At 42.0% G+C, this 20555-nt stretch overlaps 1 protein-coding gene across 5 annotated transcripts in view; it reads right to left on the reverse strand.

Moving 5' to 3' along the window:
* Positions 1–498: 498 nt before the first annotated feature.
* Positions 499–20555, reverse strand: part of SPECC1 (sperm antigen with calponin homology and coiled-coil domains 1) — an 88272-nt gene continuing 68215 nt past the window's right edge. For all 5 annotated transcript variants that reach the window (XM_027690835.1, XM_027690836.1, XM_027690838.1 and 2 more), the window contains 5 exons: positions 18615–18765; positions 17574–17676; positions 3615–3731; positions 2905–2964; positions 499–2147 (listed from right to left, as the gene is read on the reverse strand). In XM_027690835.1, the coding sequence (XP_027546636.1) occupies positions 2058–2147; positions 2905–2964; positions 3615–3731; positions 17574–17676; positions 18615–18765 (521 nt within the window). In that variant the 3' untranslated portion in view covers positions 499–2057. The remainder of the gene's footprint in view (positions 2148–2904; positions 2965–3614; positions 3732–17573; positions 17677–18614; positions 18766–20555) is intronic.

The following is a 20555-nucleotide window of genomic DNA, read 5'->3' on the forward strand; positions in this document are numbered from 1 at the left end:
CCCAGGTTCTCCAGGGATGGCTGAGTGTGTGCTGAGAAATCCTGGAGAGTTCATTCCATCTGGAAAGCACTCTCTTGCAAAGATCTAACTCTGGCCAGCATTCACAGCTGCCTTCTCACACTATAGGATGACACCAAGCGTGCAAGGGCACTGTGAGTGCGTGCCACTGTCCTCTTCTATCACACAGGCTCTCAAAAGATTGGAATCAGACTTTCCCACAGAATAAACATCAGATTAAAACTAAGAGCAAGTGATGCTTTTTTCCTTCTGCAGAACAGGCACACACGTCCCTTCTGTTCAATACACTCACTGGCCTTGGGCTTTACCATCCATCCCTGAATCCAGCATTTTGCTGTGAGACAACCAAAGTCTGAACTAGGGTGTTTACTAATTAAATAGTATTAAAAAATAAAATCAAACAACAAAGCACTGTAGGGAAACCAGAGGTTGAGATCAGCCACCTGCAAAGCCCCAGAAACCCCCAAACCAAGTTTCTTCTGTGAACTCTTGTTTCTATTTAATGAGCCTTTTTTCAGGAGTTAGGAGCAGTGAGTACCGGTATTTTTTGTAAGAGAGAAACAATCCCTAGCTCCCTAAGACTAATGTTCACAAACCATCAGGTCTGGTCACAGCCTTAAACACAGTAACTAAACACCAGCTTTCTCCTACCAGCATAACCTGGAGCAGCCAGACAGCCTTCTACCAGATCCTGCACATGGATGCTCTCCCAGACCTGCTCCAGGAACAAATCAAGGGGCCTGTCTGATCCTGCCATCCTTGGAGACAAACAGAAGAAATTAACTTCATGAGGTGAAACAAGAGAAACAGTATAATGGAAATGAACAGTATCTTTCAGACATTTTGCTAACAGCATTACTGTGGTGGAAAGCTGCTCGCTGGCGCCTTGTGTCCGTGACACAGAGACGGGTTCCAGTTACATTCTTTGTAATTTGTGAAGATGCAACTTCCATTGGTACTAATATATCACTGTGTTCATTTACAGGGTAACATCACTTCCAAGCATGTAACAGTGCCCTGTGGACTGTATTTTATTGGACAGGGCACAAGCTGTCTCTAGATTCATGACTCTATGCGGCAATTACATATCTGTGCTGACTAGACGGGAGCAACACAGAAAAAAAGAAGTTACTGCACTCAATCCACATAAAATATGAACTACTGAGATGTCACTGTATTGCTCAGAGTCATCACCTGATTACTGGCACCTTCCAGACTAAAGCTATTAAATTGCATTTGCAAGGTTCCTGTGATAACTGTGCCTGCACAGTCAGCTGGGAAACCGAGCTCTGGCTTCCCGGAGTAACCAAGTAACAAAGTTGTAGCAGTAAATCTATTTTTCCTCAAAGAGATTACTTCTGTTTGAGCTGAAATGAAGTCCCAGCACCTAAAAGGATCTTTTAGAGTTCTTTCACTAACTGGTGATGGAACAGAGGGTCACAAATGGTCCTGTTATTGTCCTGCTTATTACGCTATGAGGAGCAAACTAGTGCAGTTATCGGGTGAGGTGTGTGAGTAACTCAGGCTAAGGTTCTACACACTTAGTGCATCTGTCATGGTGTCCTAGAAAATACATAGAGGCAAGAAAACAACATGTATTTGGGATGAGTTAAGCATGTTTTGGCAAGAAGAGCATTTTTGTGAGCTTTTGTATTAATATTAATATTAATCTCCCAGCCTCCCTTGAGTGCCAGCATAGTCCACATTGACTTAGAACTTCATTTTGTAGCAGGTCTCCTGTCGAGGCAAACATTGTTAGCCCAAGGGAATCTCCAGAAATATCCCACGTGTGCTCGGAAATGCTCTGCGATTTCCACGTGGGAATAAAATTACAGATGAATTTGGCTTGTAAAGATGGACAACAGGTATTTATTTGGTTGCAGTCCCAGATGTAAATCAAAGTTACGGAAGAGCTTTCTTTCCAACTAAGAGCTTCAGTTGGTTGTGGAAGCGGAGCAAGCGGGTTTTTAAAGTGATCGAGTGCATCTGTAGCATTCTTTGTTCTCTTCCCCACTTCTGTCCAGCTCTTGCTCTGCACCTCAGGTCTCAAAGTACTTGTAAATCTGGGCGACGTACTGCATCACACTCTGCCAGTCCGGCCGGTCCGTGTACATCATCTCGCTGAGCTCCTGCACAGGACACACAGAGCAGAGCTCAGACAAGCACCACCAGGGTTCCCTCAGGAGCTCAGGCCACTGAACACTTCTGCTTCCATCCCAGAGCTCCCTAGAGCCACACAGAGTGATCTACTGGCCAAGTGCAATTCCGAAACTCATAAACAAGCTGGTTTAACAGCCACACACAGCCTACAGGCTGAAAAGATTTCTTCCACCTGCTAGGATCAATCCTTTATATAACCTCACTTACAACTTCATTTATGACTTCATTTAAGTTGCTGCTTCTTTGCATGTCTTTGCTTCTGTATTTAGCTTATGAACCCCATAATATTTTTCCCTTCATATTAAACTTATCTCGCCCTTGTCATATTGTTGATTTTGGAAAAGGCTTTTAGAACAGTTTAAAAAGCGAATTATCTTTCTGCTTCTTCAGACACAAAACCCAAAGGAAACAAAATGCTCTAACAGGCAAGTCTGTCCATGAAAATATGAATAATCTGCAGTTGGCATCCCAGAGGAGGACATAATCAATATCCTCTTTTCAATACTAGATGACCTTCACAAGTTCCTTCAAATTATATTAATTCTGTCATTCTTCAAGTTCTTTCTGCAAGTTTTCCTAGCGCTATGAGCTCTCAGATGATGGTACAGCCTTCCCCAGCACTATGTGAACACTTTCAGAACAAGGCCACAGACTGGCCACATGGCAACAAAGGCACTGGAACAGTGTATGAAGCAAATCCTCCCTTGCTAAAAGAAGGTCACTCACCAGACTGGGTTTGATGCCCACACTTTCAGCAGCTTGAAATGCTAACAGCAGATTTCTCTTCTGTAAAAATAAAAGTTCAAAAGGATTAACACCAAGGTATGATTCCTGAACCCTTCCTTGCATCTGAGTAATCAATAAGTTTAAATGAGCAGATATATTTGAAAACTGTAAACCACTAGATTCCACACTTGCTTTTTTGGATTAGTAAAGTACACTCACAAGTTCTTTGTCTTTGAATAGCTCATCTACTTTTGCCCAAGCTACAGCCCTCTGTTTCTTACAAAAAGATTCTTGTGGAACTGATAACTTGGAAAAAAACTCCACTGAGCTTCTGTCTTTATTATGAGTGACAAGTTTCTGCAGAGGTGTTAACTAATGTAAGGCATTCTTTTACATAGTATAATTTTTGTTGTAATAGGTACTAACTGTCTGAGGTAAATCCAGATTCCTCCCCTTTGTGAGGATCCAGACTAGTGTGATCCAGCATGTGTGATGTGTGCTGCTGCCTCAGGAGTCCAGGAATGCTTTAACCTTCCAAAAGGGATGCTGCCCACAGCACTCACGGGATTCAGCCAACCTGTCACTGACTCTTTATCCAGTAGTCCCTGCATTTCCCTCTGGGAACTCACTTTGGTTTCCTTCCCATGTTCATCCATTCCATTCACTGTGAATTCTGCAAATGCTGTAGGAGCAGGTACAACACAACTTACCTTGTCCTGGCTGTTGAGCTCCTGGTAAGGAATATGTGCAGGCAAATAGGTGTGCAGGAGAGCACAGAAGGCCAGCCCATCACTCCAGCTGCTGCTGAAGTTGGTAATATCAATATTCTGTAAGACAAAACATGAACCATCCCTGAACAGTGCTACACAACACACACAAAAAAATCTCCAAACCATAGATTTTATGCAGTCATGGAACAAAAACCCCAGAGCTGAGCTGGGAAAATCTGTAGTGACGCTCCCACCACCGCCAGCTCCAAAAGGAAGGAGGTGAAAAAGAAACATCTGGAATAGTCTTAATATAGTTGCGAGTTTAAATGGTAAAAAAAGTCTTCCTTCCCCTTGTTGCTGGACAGTGGGACTGTTCTTTGCTGGGCACATAACTCACTACAAGGGTGCACAGAGGAAGCCCAGTTTCCCTGCTCGTGACAGCTGAACTCCAGAATGCGGATTACAGTGAAATAGAAAATGGTATTTTAAAGTCAGCCCACCTGTAGAGAACCCCTTTAAGAAACAGAGACTTCTGGGGGTACAGAGTGCACTCGGGGTTCTTCACAGGGACTCTCTCAAGAGGCAGAGCTGTACTTAAATCAGGCTGGTGCCCAGTTGTGCTCCTGTGAACAAGGTGACCTTTCCAATGCTCCTGTGGGCACTGACTGGCCATACCAGCACACTAAGGAATTCTCAGGGCTAAGTTTTGCTGCTGTAGCAGCAGCTGTGGTTCCAAATACCAGCTAAAAACAAAACAGTGAACTAAGTGATACAACTGCTGGAGTGGGGAGGCTCCAGGACACGACGGAACCGCCCCATCTCTCACACCAGAGCAGGTGTGGAGCCACCCCCCAGTCATTCTCACCAGCCACATCATCCTGTGTGCTGAACCTCAGACCAGGCAACCTGCCACTTCACTTTCCTTTAGCTAGTTTGTGGTTTCTCTCAAGATTCCCCAAAAGGCAAGGCTTTCACTGCATCTCTCGTACAATAGCTAATGCAGACACAAGAAAACCCAGACAGGAATTATTTTAGCATGTGCTCTTTGCTTATGATGATTAGTTGTCCAACCTGGACTTTGTCCAGTCAGACAGGATTTCAAATTACTAATAAATGTCCATAACCAAACATGACTCAAATTGAAGCAGTACAGAGTATTTCAGGTTGGAATATCTGGCTGTAATAAATCTACAAACCTAATGGGCTCAGAAAGCAGCCAACACCACTGCACTGCACCAGCCACCACATTGTGCTGGGCCCTACTAACATCTGTCAGTGGAGATAAAAGAAAAATGAGGCACTGGCTGAACACCATCATAAGAGAAAAATGATTTTGCTCTGAAAGCTGCCTGGGCTTTGCCTGTTCCATAAAGTCAGACCGTGGAAGCCCAAAGTTTGTGTGTGTGGAATTGGCAGAAGCTGGATTACTTTGCTTTCTTGAAGTTGCAGACAAACAAGTTCCTTTCTATTTATCAATCTGCAGTTAGTGGGAAAGGACTCGCTGCCAAGTTATAGAAGTGTTTTTACTGAGGCCAGTATGTTTTATCAGCAAATAGCCTATCATCAAATGCCAATATTCTCATTTTATATTGTATGATAGAAATGGAAAATGGAGGTCGTTCCTCCCCTCTGCCAAAGGCCATGGAAACAGGAACAAACAAAGCCTTAGCTGAGCAACAGGACTAGACAAAAAGGCAAGTCTTGTTTGTGTGGGAACATTATATCTATCCTTGTTTTCCTGATGCTATTATGAGACACGTGAGATCCCAAACTGCTCCTTCCTACAGTATTTCACTATCCCAGCATCAGTTTGATAATTTTACTCCTCTTAGTAGTTCTAGCTATAATTAAAAATGTTCTCCTCCTCCCATCTACCAATATCTACAGATAAGAAGCACTAATGTCTACAACAATCAGAAATAAGTTCAAAAATCTTCACATCCCCAACAGCATTGTCCAACCAGTCAGCTTCAGTAACTCTTGGATCCAAGTCTTACAAACAAGCAAAAGTTCAAGGATGGGGTTCTGCTGACCATATTTAAACCACAGATGAAATCTACTGCAAAGTGGTATGCTGTGACCAACAGAGGAAACCAACTCAAATCCGAATTTCCTCAGTGCAAACCCAAAACGAATGTTCAAAGATTCAGCTCAACTGTTCGGTTAATAGTGCACAAGCAAACACTTGGACATACTCAAAACCACTTAGTTCCATTTTTACCTCCAACAAACAAGCATCAATGAATTTTGGTTATTTTCCTCTAAACAAAGGCATTTCCACTTCATACATGGCATAACCCCTCTGTGGCATTTCATCTTGGCTTCTGTGTTAACTAGTTTTGAATTTGGGATATAAGGTCATGGTAAATGGAAAGCGATCTGTGTTTTGCTACACTGCAGCTTTATTTGTAATACCTCCTCCACTACACCACACCAAGAGGAATTAAGTCAAAACAGAGACAACTCTGATTTCTCGGAAGATCTCTGGCTCCCCTGAAGCCATTTGAAAAAAAAAAATAAAAAAAGGAAAACAATTTAGGGAATGAACACCTCGGAAACTATTCACTTCTCTTGATTGTTTTGGCAGCGGAACCCGTCTCAGTCTTTCTGCCCCACCTCTCTGCTCCTCAACACACAGCCCATGAATATGTGGGAGCTATTTGTGTTGATGCTGATAATGTACAGTCCCAAACTGCAGCATGGAGAGCTTGGTGATTTCTGTCTCCCAGCGTGTTTACGGCTGAAACCCCACCCCAAGGTCTGAAAAACTGCACGTGGCTTCTCATGAGACCCCTGGAAGTTAATCTAGAAAGGATGGCACCATTTAGGAGGAAGATGCAGAATGAGCATAAGGAGAAATATGAAAGTGGAACAGGGACTGCAGATCAAACTGAGCTTTAGCATGAAAAGTTTGGCATCGCATCGTCCCAGAACATCTCCTGGTCACTGGTACCCAATGTCTTCAGCACACCATCAGTGGACCCACACTGCTAAAGACACCTGCAGTGCCACTTGTCAGTGAAAATAGTTCATTCTCTTCAAATGAAAGCTCACCAGTGAGCTACTACACATACACTGGGTATATTAAGAGACTGGGATCTGGAAGCACAGCTACCAAAGTATCAAAGTACCCAGTATGGTTTGTTTCTATGAACATTAAAGTACCTGACATTAGGCAAAATTAAAAAAAAATCCAGGCAATGTTATTTAGAGAGCAAATGTATTATCTATGATATAGTGGCAGGCCAAGTCTAAAAGACACTAAACACCTGCAAGTGATTAAACTCAGCCCCCTGCCCCGGGAACGTGACCTTTGCTTGCAGATAACAGAAACCTCTCAGAGCCACAGGAAAGACACACAGGGAAACCTGTCTGATCTGTTCTCACTAAAAACAACTTCTTGTTTATCTGAAAAAACACCACCCCATTAGGTTTCACTAGATTTTTGACTCCAAGCAAAAAGCAACAATGACATCACACGCTCTTCATTACAGGCTGAGCATGTTAAAATACTGATACAAGATATTCCCACTGTGCAGATGTTACTGTGCCCACAGCAGTGGCTCTCTTGAGTCAGAATCTTCTCTCTAGGACCCAGAATTATCAATTATAGAAATGAATCAGCTTGAAGATAGCCTGGAACTCTGTGGAAGGAAGCCTGCAATAAATATGACCTGAGCATCATTTTTCCCACCCTCCCCTCAGCGTTGGACGTACTCTCCTGCCTCTACCAAGTCATGGGTATGGAATGGAACACCAGAAACATGCCAGAGAGGCTGATTATGGAGGTTCAGCCCATACAGAATATAAACTTAAATACTGAAAACAGAACAGGTTAAAATAAATATATTGGGCAAGTCAAAGCCTTGTTTTTAATAGCAGCTCCCCCTTAGGAGGCTCAGCTTTCTGCTGTCCTTCCAGCTCATCCCTACCCAGACCCGCATCTCCTCCCAGGCCAAGTCCTGAACAGCTCAGTGTTTTCACCTGGTTATATTTAAACACACATGTCTGAACAGGAACCTCCTTTTCGCGAGCCACATCTCTGCACATCTGAACCCTGACCTTTCTAATGTAAAATGGACCAAGGCACTTGGAAAGGCAACCTTCAAAGATGACCTAAACCTGCCCATCTTTAACAAGAGCTGCATGAAACTGCCAATCTAATTTGACTTATTGCACCCTAATTGGTTGGGGCCATGTCAGCAGGACTCAGACAAAGAAGTTCTATCAAAGGAAGTGTACAAACTTCAGGCTCTGACCAGGCAAGTTCTAAACACTTCCTAAGAAGTAACATGAGTGAAGAATTGCTCCTTTTAGCATGACCAATCTTCCGAGCAAACAAAACACTCCAGTTCCTCTGAAATGCTCCAGCAAAGATATGAAACATTTGGGTAATCTACTGGAAATAGGGGTGAATGAGAAATGTGGTCAGGTCCAGTTAACACGGATGAAAGGCATAAATACCTGAAATTAAAGGCTGCCTGGATTCTTCTGTAATTACAGGGTGCACCCAGATGACTTGGACAATTGCACACAGCTATTTTCAATGGGTAGCTGCAAGTCTAAAGTGATTTACATATCACATTTAGTCAATCTACTACGAGGAACCTTTCTGAATTCTCTTACAAATCTTTTTCTGCTAAGTGGAACACACAATAAAGTAATGCCTTTTGATAAAAAAGAAATAAAATCCAGCATAATTTGAGGAACAGCAGTACTGTGTATTGTATAGAGATTAAGTGGGTAGCCAAGACTGGGAAGGAAGCCAAATGACCTTCTATCCTCCAGGCTGTATTAATATCCCTGGTTCAAATGGTGCAGGCAACTGCAGTCTCCATAAGAATTGTTTTAACCTTTCTTAGAAACAACAAGTTTCAGTCCCATAATCCATATTTCCAGTGTTTCTCCCAGCATGTCAGTCAGCCAAGCATCTTATTGCTGGTGACACATATATGGAACAACAGAGCTCAGATAATGAAATGCTCTGTGAAGATGCTGTTAAATCATGTAATAACAGCACTGTGAGCTGACAGGAAACTGGTGCTAGCTCTTTAAAAGTTCTCTCATTTACTTTTTATAAGGAATCCCTACTTCCCATCATTCCTAGGTTCTGTTTGCTCCACTGCTGCCACAGGTCTTGCCTCGGGTTTACCATTTAACATTTGCTTCAGTAAGTGTGAATAAATAAGCCTTTTAGCAAAGATAAGACATTACAGGGTTTATGGCTATATTTTTTTGCAAAAGCATCAAACATCAATTTGCTACAGTAGTCACCTGGAGTGGGGACATTTAAAAAGAGGAAATTTAACAAGGTTATTATCATGCATCTTACACAAAGATTTTTCAGCTACCAACTATTTTAATCTCAAATACTAGAGAAGACACCAAAAAGTCAGGCAGGTCCAATTTTCTATATTACTTTTCCTAGTTGAGGCAGAGGTAACAATAGGTGGAATGATGCTCCCTAAAGTTCTGTGCTCAAAACAAGCTCATCTGAACAGGGGTTGTCCCAGGGACATCATTCAGAGTAAATTGTAAAGCCATTCTCAAATGATCTGTGCAGTCTTCCAGCTCAGCTTCATGAGGTATTGAGGAGGTCCAGGACCTCTACAAGGCAGCTTAGTTCTGGTATTTTGATTACAAAAGAGGGGTGGTGCTGAAATGAAGTTTTCCCAAGAATAAAAAATGAAAGTAGTAGGAAATGGGAGACATTTAAGGTACAAGTGATAAAGTAATTATGTACCCTCCCATTTCCTCTGCCTGCAAGGCGAGTTACTCCTGACACTGAAGCCATCCCTGCAACCCTACACAAGTAACCTCCCTTAAATGAGCCAAACAGCCCCTATTTTTGCCCTTCAGGCCTATTGCTCCCAGGACTGTGTGTGGACTGGCAAACATGTCACTATATTTTTGGTCATGTTTTTCAGTTCTATTTACATTTCAATATATAAAAACCGACTTCTTATAAAGAAAACAAATTCTGGTGAACAAGGGTTGAGAGTAGCTGCTGGCACAGTGAACATATCTGAACATTTCCTAGCAAATAATAAGAGTTGTTCTGAGTGCAAATAACCCCATGACAACATCCTCATTACTAAAAGTCACCTACTTCAAAGGTCTCACCAAAGGCTGGTGAAGTTACATATTCCTTATTTTGGATCTTATTGCTTTGCACGAGAGAGGGAGAAAATATATAAAGCTGAGTTCAGCAGGAGCTGGCTGTTTGTTACACGAACACACAGGGCCAAGCAAGAGCTGGTCTAAACAGAAGCAATTTTGTCAATGTCTCTGGGTCATTTCAGAGATGAGGTAATGGTGACAAAAGAGTGTGACTGGTACTTCTGTGATTTAAACCACTGTCATATTGTATGAGAGGGCAAAGTAAGTGTTAGCTCTGTCTGGAGAGGCAGAAGTGGATTACCCAGCAAGACCAGGGACTAACAAATTCTCCCTATTGCAATAATCCCATTAGATACTGGTGAGTCCTTACTTTTGCTCTGCACTTCTCTTCAGCCTAAATCACCCTTGTTCAACGCTCACTTGCTGAAAGCCAACTCCCTGCTTGCCACACAACTAACACTTCCATCAGCTTTCTCAGCCACTCCTATAAATAACACCACTGGTGAGTGCCACAGGGAAACAGGCTGGGCTGTGTCCCCTCATCCCCAAGGCTGCAGGAGTGAAGATGCAGCAGCACAGCTCCAAGGACCACACAGATACTCTGGGGAAGGGGGAGGGAGAGAGGGGGAGGAATTAGCTCCACTCTGTGTCCAAGACAGCAGCACAGCTACTTCCTGCCTGGAGCCCTGGTGCAGAATTGCTAATGACCACACTGGCTGCTCCCACAGCTCTTTCTAATTATCTGAATTGAGAGTTCAGAGATTAGGCATGTCCTGGAATTCCTGGGCAGAAGGGCAGGCAGCAGGCTCACGGGAAAGGATGGAAACAAGGTGGGGAGAGGTCCCAAAACCAAAGGTTATGAATGGACCAGGCAGCAGGGCTCAGCTGTCTCCCAGTTAAACTCCCAGGTTGGAGCTGTTCCAGGTGGTGCCCAATCAATTCAGGGTTTTCACTGATTGTCAGTGCATCCAGGCAACACAAGGAAAGCGTCTCGGACTTTGGGATGGATAGAATGCAAATGCTATTTTTAAAATTACCCAGCAGGATAGAAAGTTATGCATGAGAGAGCTGCATGGGCGTCTATTTTATCCCTCCAATCAAGAGACTTGTATTTGTTTACAGGATAAAGCCCTTTATGTGAAAAAAGGTTGGCTCAAGTTATTTGGCCACACTGGAGAAGCACGTTTAGGCACTGGCATCACTGAGAACGGGGCCTGCACACTGTTAATCAACCTGATTATTCCCAAAATGCCATGATCTGGCTGCTGCATTTATTTTCCAGACTCAAGCCCTGGGACCAGCTTGGACATACAGAGAAATTGCACGTGCACATTCAGCTGTAAGTATTTTTACTTAGGAAAAGAAAACATTTATTCTGGAAAAAAAAATTGGGAATACCTTGAAATGTTCAGCCTGTATTTTCACGAATTAAAACATTCTCCAGATTGGCCTTTTTATCAGAGCATCTTTCCAAATATTAATAAACTTATCATAATCCAATTATATGATTCTATGATCTATATTTTAACCGCTGGGGAAATCAATGCAATGTTATAAGACTACCAAGGTCACAAAGATGGTCCACAGCAGACTTGGGAGCAAAATTCCTGACCAATGTACTGTCAATTTTTATTAAAACATTGGATAAACTCTCCTATCTCAACAGCTATTACCAAAACTCCTTTCAACTTTTGTATAGATAGGAGAAGTCAACACCCTCCTCTTCGTCAAAGATCAGAGAAACACAAAGACAGTCAGAAATTTCACCCATTTCTCAGAAACTCACAGAACATGCTGATATGACTTCCTGGGAAAAACCCATTGCTCATATATCTTACTTCTGATTGTCAAAATGCAACAAGTGCTGAGGAGACACAGAGCTCTCAGGAAACACGAGCAGCCTCTCCGAGCACAAGGGCTCCACTGGCACCGGCACTTCAGGGGACGTGTCGTTGTGCCAGAGCTGAACCTTGTTGAGTTCCTGGTGAGTCAGGGCTTTTTCCTGCTGGCTCAGCAGGCTCTGGCTGATCCCAGCACACAGGTTGGTGTGGCAGAGGGGAAATGAGATAGGAAACTGGTTAGTTTAGATAGAAACCTGAGAGAGAGACTGATACGATTTGGAAACGTCCTGAAACAGTTTTAGGCTGCACAAACACAAAAGGCAACGTAAAAAAGGGTAAGAGAATCACTCCTGTACCCAAGTGATTAATCACATCTGGTGATTAAGAAACAACTAGGTTCTTTTCTGTATTTCCTTAGGACAGTGCATAGCTGTGCTGAGATTCCCAAGGATTTCAAACTAAGCTCCATTATATTGGTGTCAAAGGAAGTGTTTGACCAAGCCGAGTCCCAGGAATTATATTCTGCCCAGGTTCAGAGGGTTGATCCTGGGTTTTGTGCCATTCAGCTCTAATTCTGGTAAAGAATCAGCTTTACTAGAATTGCCTGCCTGAGCATCAACCCTGAGGTCTGTGGTAGCATTTATTTTTATACATATATATATATATATAAATTTTTATATATACATATATAACTTACATAGCTCTGTTCACTCTCTGTGGTCCAAGATGATGCATAACTCAAGTGCAGAATGAGTCAAAGTGCTCAGCTGACACTTAAAAAAGATTAATGCTTAAGTAGACAGTTAATGTCAACTACTCACACTGATGACGTACAAAGAAGTAAAACTGACTTCTTGTTTCTAAATATAACCCTTAGTTTCCAGAATAAGGAAGAAACCTTCAGAGAGGGACATGTTAAGGTACAACTAGCCATGAAGGAGTTTTTGAATGTTCTATAAAGCAGGTCCTCACAAAGTGCAGCCCCAGGAAAACACCTGCTTGATGCATCAGCAGTCAGAAAATAGTCATCCTGCATGTCTGTTTGGGCAGAGTCCACCTCCCTAAGGAGAATGCACTGGATCCATGACTACCTGACCAAAGGGAACACATTACCTCCCCATCCCCAGCTATCTGCACTTAAACATCTTTGAGTCACACTTAATCTGTCCTGGATCTCATCCAGCCAGCAAACCAGTCAAGAAAGTCTCAGGAAAAGCAAGCAGATAACGCCATGGAATAGAGCTTGAGAACAAGGAGGTTATGGAGGAAATACTGTCCAGCATAAAAAGAAAAGGAATGTGAATTCCCATGAGAGAAAGAAAGCCACAAATTCATAAACAAAAAGCTAGTATTAGTCTGAGTTTAAACTGAACACAAAAGGATAAAGAGCTTTATATTTTATCCACTGCCAAACCACTAGTTGACCAGTCTCTTGCTATAATTACTTGATAAACAGCAAATACTGCAACAGCTTTATTTTTCTCTCCTTTTGCATCTTTGCTCAATGAAGAACTGCCTTTAAGTTCTTCATAAGCTGGTGTACTGACACTGCCACAGTCAGGGAGGTGATGTAATGCAATGGCTTGGATGCACAGGCCGAGAATATATGAAACATAAACATCTCCAGAGGTATAGCTGCCATTTCCCTTTGTCAGTTCTAGAACACTCCTCATCTCCTCCTATTTGGCATTCTTCTACTTAGGACAACCACACAGACAGCTTTATTGTAAAAGATGGTGGTTCTTCAACAACTGGATCCCAAATGGGACCTGTTAAACCAAACGTAACTTGAATAAAAGGAATAACCACAATTATGCATTGGTGAAAAGAGCCATTTCAGGTTCTCTTTGCACAGGATGGGTGTGTAGTGGTTGCAAAGAACAGGAAAACAGTTCTTTTAAGCAAACCATATTCATTAACATGGTAGCAATTTCCCTGCCCTCTCTGGAGAGAGTATGTGTGGCAGAAACAATAATCCTCAATTCTAATGATCGTGGGTTAAGTGCCTCTTGAAGTTCTGTGCTTTCACAATACATCTGTGGGTAGCAATAGACTTAATCTAGAGAGGTTTGGCCCCTTGACAAATGGTCTCCACAGAGAGTAAACAGAATCAGGGCACTTAAATAACACCACAGTCACTAATGATATGATTATGGAAGGTGATAATGCAACAAGAATGACTCTCAGCAGCTTCCAGGAGTTACAACTCGTAGGAGCAGAGACTGTTAGAAAAGAGGCACCCAATTCCTACTTCACACTGCTGCTGTGATGCATCATCTTTTTATACAGATGAAAAAAACCCACAAGACAACAGAGAAAAGGCTATTTTAACAGAAATAGCTTCCTCTCAGCAGGCTTTGTGGTTCAAAGGATTTGTGGTAAATGAGCTTCAGAGCCACAAAAGCAGTTCTCACGTCTGGTCACCTCATCCCCCTGCATTATACACCATGATGTCAACGAATGCAGAAAGGCAGAAAAAACAGTTTGTGTATGTCTGGCAAAAGAGATCCTGTGCCAGTGCACAATTCTTATAGGGAACCATACATTACATTAAGGTTAGTTTTTTTGAGCCGGAAATTTTCCATGAGGACGTTTTGCATAAAGACACTGAGCCCAAAGCCTGATCTCACTGCAATTCTTCTTACTGCTGAGACTTTCTAGCACCTCCCCTGCATAGTTACTCAGAATCAATGGTCAAAATGCCAGATAACATTCATCTATGCATCAAAACATGAAAATTGAAATAATATGACTGATCATGCCATAGTTTATGCAATCCCACTTTCATATTCTTTCCCCCTAGTCACTAAACTGAACTTCCACTTTATTTTCATTCTAGTGATTCTGTTTTCATGTTCTAAATACTCTCTCTTCTTAGTGTTCATCTCTTTGTGATATCAAATCACTGTTTAAATAGGGATCTTAGAACTGACACAGCAGACAACAGAAACATAGATGCTTTCATGTTTCCCCTCAGTTACTGTAAACTCATACAATTTCTTTCTTTAAAAAACAAACAAAAGCCTCCAGGCCACTACTAATTTGTGCTGCACTTCTCTCAACTCCCCCCAGTGTCCCTGTTTTGTTTTATGAGATTGCCTCCTGGGGAACACACTGAAGTTCAAAGCCAGGGAATGTTCCCACTGTAGTCCATGCAAGGATAGTTTATGGTTGGATTCAATCCTAAAGATCTTTTCCAAACTAAATGATTCTATGATATATGCCAGGAGCAGGATGCCAATTTCTATCTATAGTATAAGTTTTGTATGGATTAAAGCATTTAAAAAGTGCAGTCTTGTGTTCTGATCTCTAGGTCTTATCCCCAGATACCTTCCCAGGTCACTAATCCAACTTTCCTCAGGGAATCTGGGACATGGGGAGTAGCTGCTACTGAAAGTATCAGTTATTTTAATACACTTTGCTCATACTGTTTAATGAAATCATAATTTAAACAGAAAGGAATCTCCCTCTTTCTCCCCAGCTCAGATAGGGAACTGTTATCACACATTTTGCCACTGAAAACAGAAGTTAGGCAGCCAAGCAGCTTTTTATTTTTATTCTCTCGTTCTACTGTGACAGGGCTGAAAACAGTTTGCATCCAAAGTTCTCTGTGTTTCTGGGCTTCAAGTTAGAAACTACATGACAGATTATCCTGGAATTTGCACAGATGATGCCTCACAGGGATATTATCTGTGGAAAAGAAGTCAAGCACGTCATCAGGGTTCTGCTCCGTGGAGTCCATTACCTCATTCCCACCCTTGCAGTGGCTGAGGCAGGAAGGAGGATGACGTTCTTTACTCCATTCCAGTTCTTGTACTCAAGAATGATAAAAACTCCCTGTGGAGCTTAACATCAGCCTTATTGTGAGAGTGCAAGGGTTTGGGAAAGGCAAGTTCAAGAGGAGTTAGTGAATGCACTGCAAAGAGTGCGATGGGAATGAGAATCTGAGGAAGAATGTCCAAGAGAGAATGCAGTGAAGGTAGAGAGGGAAGACTCTCACCAGAAATCAATACTGCGACTGTCCTTTGGTTCATCTGACTTTAATTTCTGTCCTGAGATCTTACACCTACACTCTGGGTAACAAGGCCCCTACCACGCCACAATCTGAACTGCTCAGACTCTCCTGGATTACACAGAGTTTGTCAGGGCTCCACCTGCTTGTTCTCAAACACTGCTGAAAACTCACAACAGAGAACAGCCACGAACAGAACAAGGGCATCGCCAGAGCAGGAACCAAAATGACAAAGCTTTTTCTGAAACATCAGCTGGACAATCACGTAGCAACAACACTCCAGTGGCCATCTATGAAGCACAGACTTCCACCCTCCTCCAGAGCATGGACACACTTTCCTCCAGAGACTGATACTTGAGGAAAAACAAATAGACCCAGATTGCCTTGCATCCCTCCTGGGTGGCCTGCTATCCCAGGCACAGCGAGCTCCACTGCGTGGGTTCTGCACAGGAAAACACAGCTCTGTTTCTATTCTGTCCCTGAGGAAATACTTGTCACTCTTGGTGCCAGGTTTGTACCTACAGAAGTGAGACAGGCCTCTCTATTCTCAAAATCACATAATTTCTAAAAGCAATACATTTAGTCCAACTTGAGTGTAAATCAGAGAAAGTGAACCTACAGGTTGATGCTCAGAGAACACTTCTAACAGTAAACTCATCAGAGCTGAACTGATTTAAGAGTGAAGGGAGCTCATCATATGTGCCATTTCAAACAGAAAGGGGAAAAACTACAAGGAGAAAGTGTTACTCAGGAGATGGGTTTGCTTAACAGAAGTTAGACTTAGAAAAGTTGTATTTCATTAATTGTTTTCTGAAGATTGGATGGGAATGTTCCCTTACACCTTCATATCCAAGACCAGGAGAAATGTAGTAGATGAGATATAAAATAAACCAACACAGCACAGAACATACAATTTCAGGGGACAGCACTGTAGCCTTTCAGGCTAAACACTAACCCTGGCTTTATTCTTTCTAAGGTGTGTCTGAAGTCAGAAGCTTTCTCTGATCCTTGTCCTTCTGTAAAACCTTGCTGCAAACCAGATGAACAAACCAGTGCTAAGAAATGAGTGAAACTTCCACATAGACCAGTTTACTAAAAGGGGCAGCTACTGTCTTTTCTCCCAAACTCCTGCACCCTGCAGCTAATGCTTCATAAAGGGTTGGTTGTGAAGAAAAAAGTATTTCATTATTTACTTTAAAAGATGGACTCTGCTTTTATTAAAGACTTGCTCCAGGGTGCATATCATGTGGTGAAAACTGCTTTTGTCTTCTGCTCCAAGTAACAAACAATATTATTCTTAAGAAAGAAAAATCCCAACACTATATCAGACCAGGACTATCCTGCACACCCAGCATCTATCCTAGGATGGAATATTGCCTGTAATTGCCTTCTTTGCAGAATCAAAGGCCTAATTCAACTGCACACCAACACTGGGCAGAGAACACAGCAATGGTCATGCAAGACCTGGACAAATGATTATCCCTGTGAAAAACACTCTGCAAAGAAATGAGACAGTCTCAAGCAGTCAAAGCTTGCTTTGTAAAATCAAGCTGCAAACTTCACTTGGTCAAGGACACACGATGAAATAGTTCTTTGGTTTTGCAGAAGAAGGACCAAAATAAAAACTCACATGGTGGTGTATTTACGACAGAGGCCTAGAGAAAAAATATTAGAATGTAATTTCAAAAACTGATGCCAAATTGAAGCTGCTGTGCACATACACTCTGTTTCTCACCATCAACAACCTCTGATGCAGTAAATATTTTCGGGGTTGTTTACAAATTACTTATGACAATGCAATATTGGGGACTACACTGCTAAAGAAATCTGAAGGAAGAGGATGGAAACACCCAGTAGAAGTAAACATGCAAAAATCAACTGGCTGTAATACACATATTTCTTTGAAGTGACATTGCTTCCTGCACACCTATTGGAAAGTGATTAATTACTTCTCAGATTAAAGTAAAAATCTACCTATTCCCTTACCTGGTAACCTTCAGTCTTCTTTTGGCACCATTTCAACAAAGCATTCCTCTTGGAACCCCCGTATTCCCGAGCCAGGGCTGCCAGGGGGTCCTTTCTCTCCACACTAAACCAGGGAAGCAAAAGGGAGAAGACGATAAATGTGCTTGAAATCTCATTTTTCACCAGTGTGTAAATAATATCTGTATGACAAAGCAGAATGGCAGCACAGAACCTAAATGTGAACCAAGCTGAAACAGCTTTTGGAGCTTGCATTCTGTATCTGCCTTCACAAATTCAGGTGGTATCACTGCACACAGAGGGCTGAAAAAACAGCAGCCTGTGGATATTCAACGGTGTGTGTCAACCCAGCATTTCCGCTATTAATTTCATCAGCTTTACTTACAAAATTTTCAAGTAACCTCTTCGTTTTACATATGAAAAACTAGGATTTAGGGTGTAGAATTAAAAGAAACTATCTAAAGGATGTGTAACAGCAAATTCACACCCAGCTGAGCTGCTGCAGAATGAGTTGTTGAATAAAATGAAAAATGAAGCTGTATTGCAGTTCAAGGCCCTGAGCACAGTTAAAGGCCAGCAGTCAAAACACCCACCTCGTCTCCACTCTACTGGTGGAAATAATGGTGGAGATCAGAGGAAAATATATATGCTTTTTTCTCAGGAGAGAAGCAAATTATGTGTCCAATTTCCTTCAGCCCTCGGAGCTTTTGGTTTTTAACTCACCATAACATGCAAAGCTACAGTAAGATAATGAAGGCTGACCTCATTATCCTGTACACAGGATGGAATTCTTGCATGCAACTGAAAGCTTGTCATCCTCATTTCCACTGTGATTGCTCATCTTACAGATAACTGTGGTTATTACAATCCGAATTTTGATATCTGGATCTCACACAGTCTGGAAATTCCTCACTGGACAGGCCAGCCAGCAGGGATTGCACTGGAGACCAGGGTCCTCCAGATTAAAACATTCATCCTGGGGCCAGGTAATGCTGTCAGTCTTTCCAATGTGCTATTTTTTTTTCCCAGGAAACTGAGCTGTACCTGAGTTTGCTTTGGGGTTTCAAGCTGCTGGGGGTAGAGGTGAGCATCCTGCTGCTGAAGGCCATGGGGGGTTTGCTCAGGGATTCCAGGGAGGGGCTTTTGCGGAGGTAATGGTCTGGCTTCAGCTCTTCATTCCTCCCCTTCAGAAGGTCTGTGGGAATTAAAAGAAAAAGCTGTCAGTTTGCAGCCTGAGGAATTTGATTAATCACTGTCCTGCCACCCAGCACACAATATGTAGTCTGTTGTTTTGATTCTAAACAAATGTACTCATTTGTTCATTAAACACACATGGGGCTAGGAAACCTTGAGCAGATTAGAGGTGATCACAACAAGGAATGGCTTTGATGATTTCAACAGTCCAGGCTGCCTGGTTTCCTGTGATTGATACTCCTGCTGGGGGGTAGGGGCCCCAGGTGAATGAAGGGAAATACCAAAATCTACAGTCTGAAAGGTTCAAAAGCTGATCACCAGATATCTTCACCAGAGGACTGACCAGCCCTAGTACAGTACTTTCTTTTCTGCCATTAGCAGAACTGTAAAAAGAAAGCTCCTTGTCTCCTGAATCCAACCCAGCTCAAGGCAGCAGGAAAAGGCACTTATTACCACATGATGCCTGGTATCCCCATGACAGAACTTTGGGAAGTTTCAATATATTCACAGCAGATGCACCTATATTTTATTACACATATTATTTATTTTTATATCATGCAGTTAAGATATATATTTATCTATGTGTACACACACACATAAATGCATATAAATTTGTAGATACATAAAAGAAAATCGACAAAATTAGTAGCCACAGAATCCAATGCTGATAGGTTTTTGAAGAGAAGCCAAAGAGATCATAGAAATCAAATCATTGCATGTCAGTACATGAGGTGATGCAACAGGCCAGGACTATGGCCTGCATATCATGTTATCAGAAATTAATTGCATGTGGAACACAATTTTTTCTCCTCCTTTCTGGTTAACTCCCTATAATTATCAACTAATGCCACATCACCTAGAGGTGTGAATTCCTTCTTATCTCAGCTTCGGCTTCCTTTGACTTATTTCTGAGTGCTAGAAAGTCCAGGATGGAACCAGTAAACTCTTGACTCTAAATGAAAAGATCACAACCAGCTCTCTGGGTGAAGTAATCCATTCTCCTCTCCAGCTATGTAACATTTGGGTCACATTAAGGACATCACAGAACCCTGCTGTGATACTGGTCAGATGGAATCAGCCAGAAGATTATTATTATGGAGACTACTTCACTCTGAATTTCCTTGGGGATGATTTTTAATTCAGTGTTGTTTGCACAGGGCTTGGATCAACTGCCTTCTAGGATTATTTAGATTGGAACCAGAGCTATTACAACTTTACAGTGAGTAAGCCTTTGCTATGGATTATTGGAACTAAATTAAACACAGGTACAAAGAGAAGCTGTAAATGCAGGAATTTGCTAAATAAGCAACCATCAAAAAATGGCTAATAAAGTATCTGTTGATTTCAACAAATTTTCACAGAACAACTGTCCAGAGGTAATAACAGAAATTATCCATGGCCTGAAGTGGGATATTTCTTGTTAAGGACTGTCTGGATATTACACAGCTGACAGACTACTTCACTCTGCAGTGGATGGGTAGAGATTTAAAAAGTCTTCTGTTCTGTTTGGGATCATTGTATATTTTCGTGCAAGACACTTTCTGGAAACCAACTGATACAAGTAAGCAAACTCTGGCCATTCCACTAGATAGAAGAAGACATTTCTGCTTGCTTAGCATTTATTCCTGCAGGAGAACCCAAAAGCATGGACAAGATGTTATTTGTTTATGCTGCCACCTACCCTATAACCTGTTTTGCTGTTCTCCTCCACCTTTTAGTGACAGAAGGGGAATCCTGGAAAAATATCTGAAGAGTCTAAAAATAAAGAGAGGTTCTAATTTCTCTCCTCTG

Source organism: Neopelma chrysocephalum, unplaced genomic scaffold (assembly GCF_003984885.1).
Source record: "Neopelma chrysocephalum unplaced genomic scaffold, ASM398488v2 Primary Assembly neopelma1_82, whole genome shotgun sequence".
NCBI classification, from domain to species: domain Eukaryota; kingdom Metazoa; phylum Chordata; class Aves; order Passeriformes; family Pipridae; genus Neopelma; species Neopelma chrysocephalum.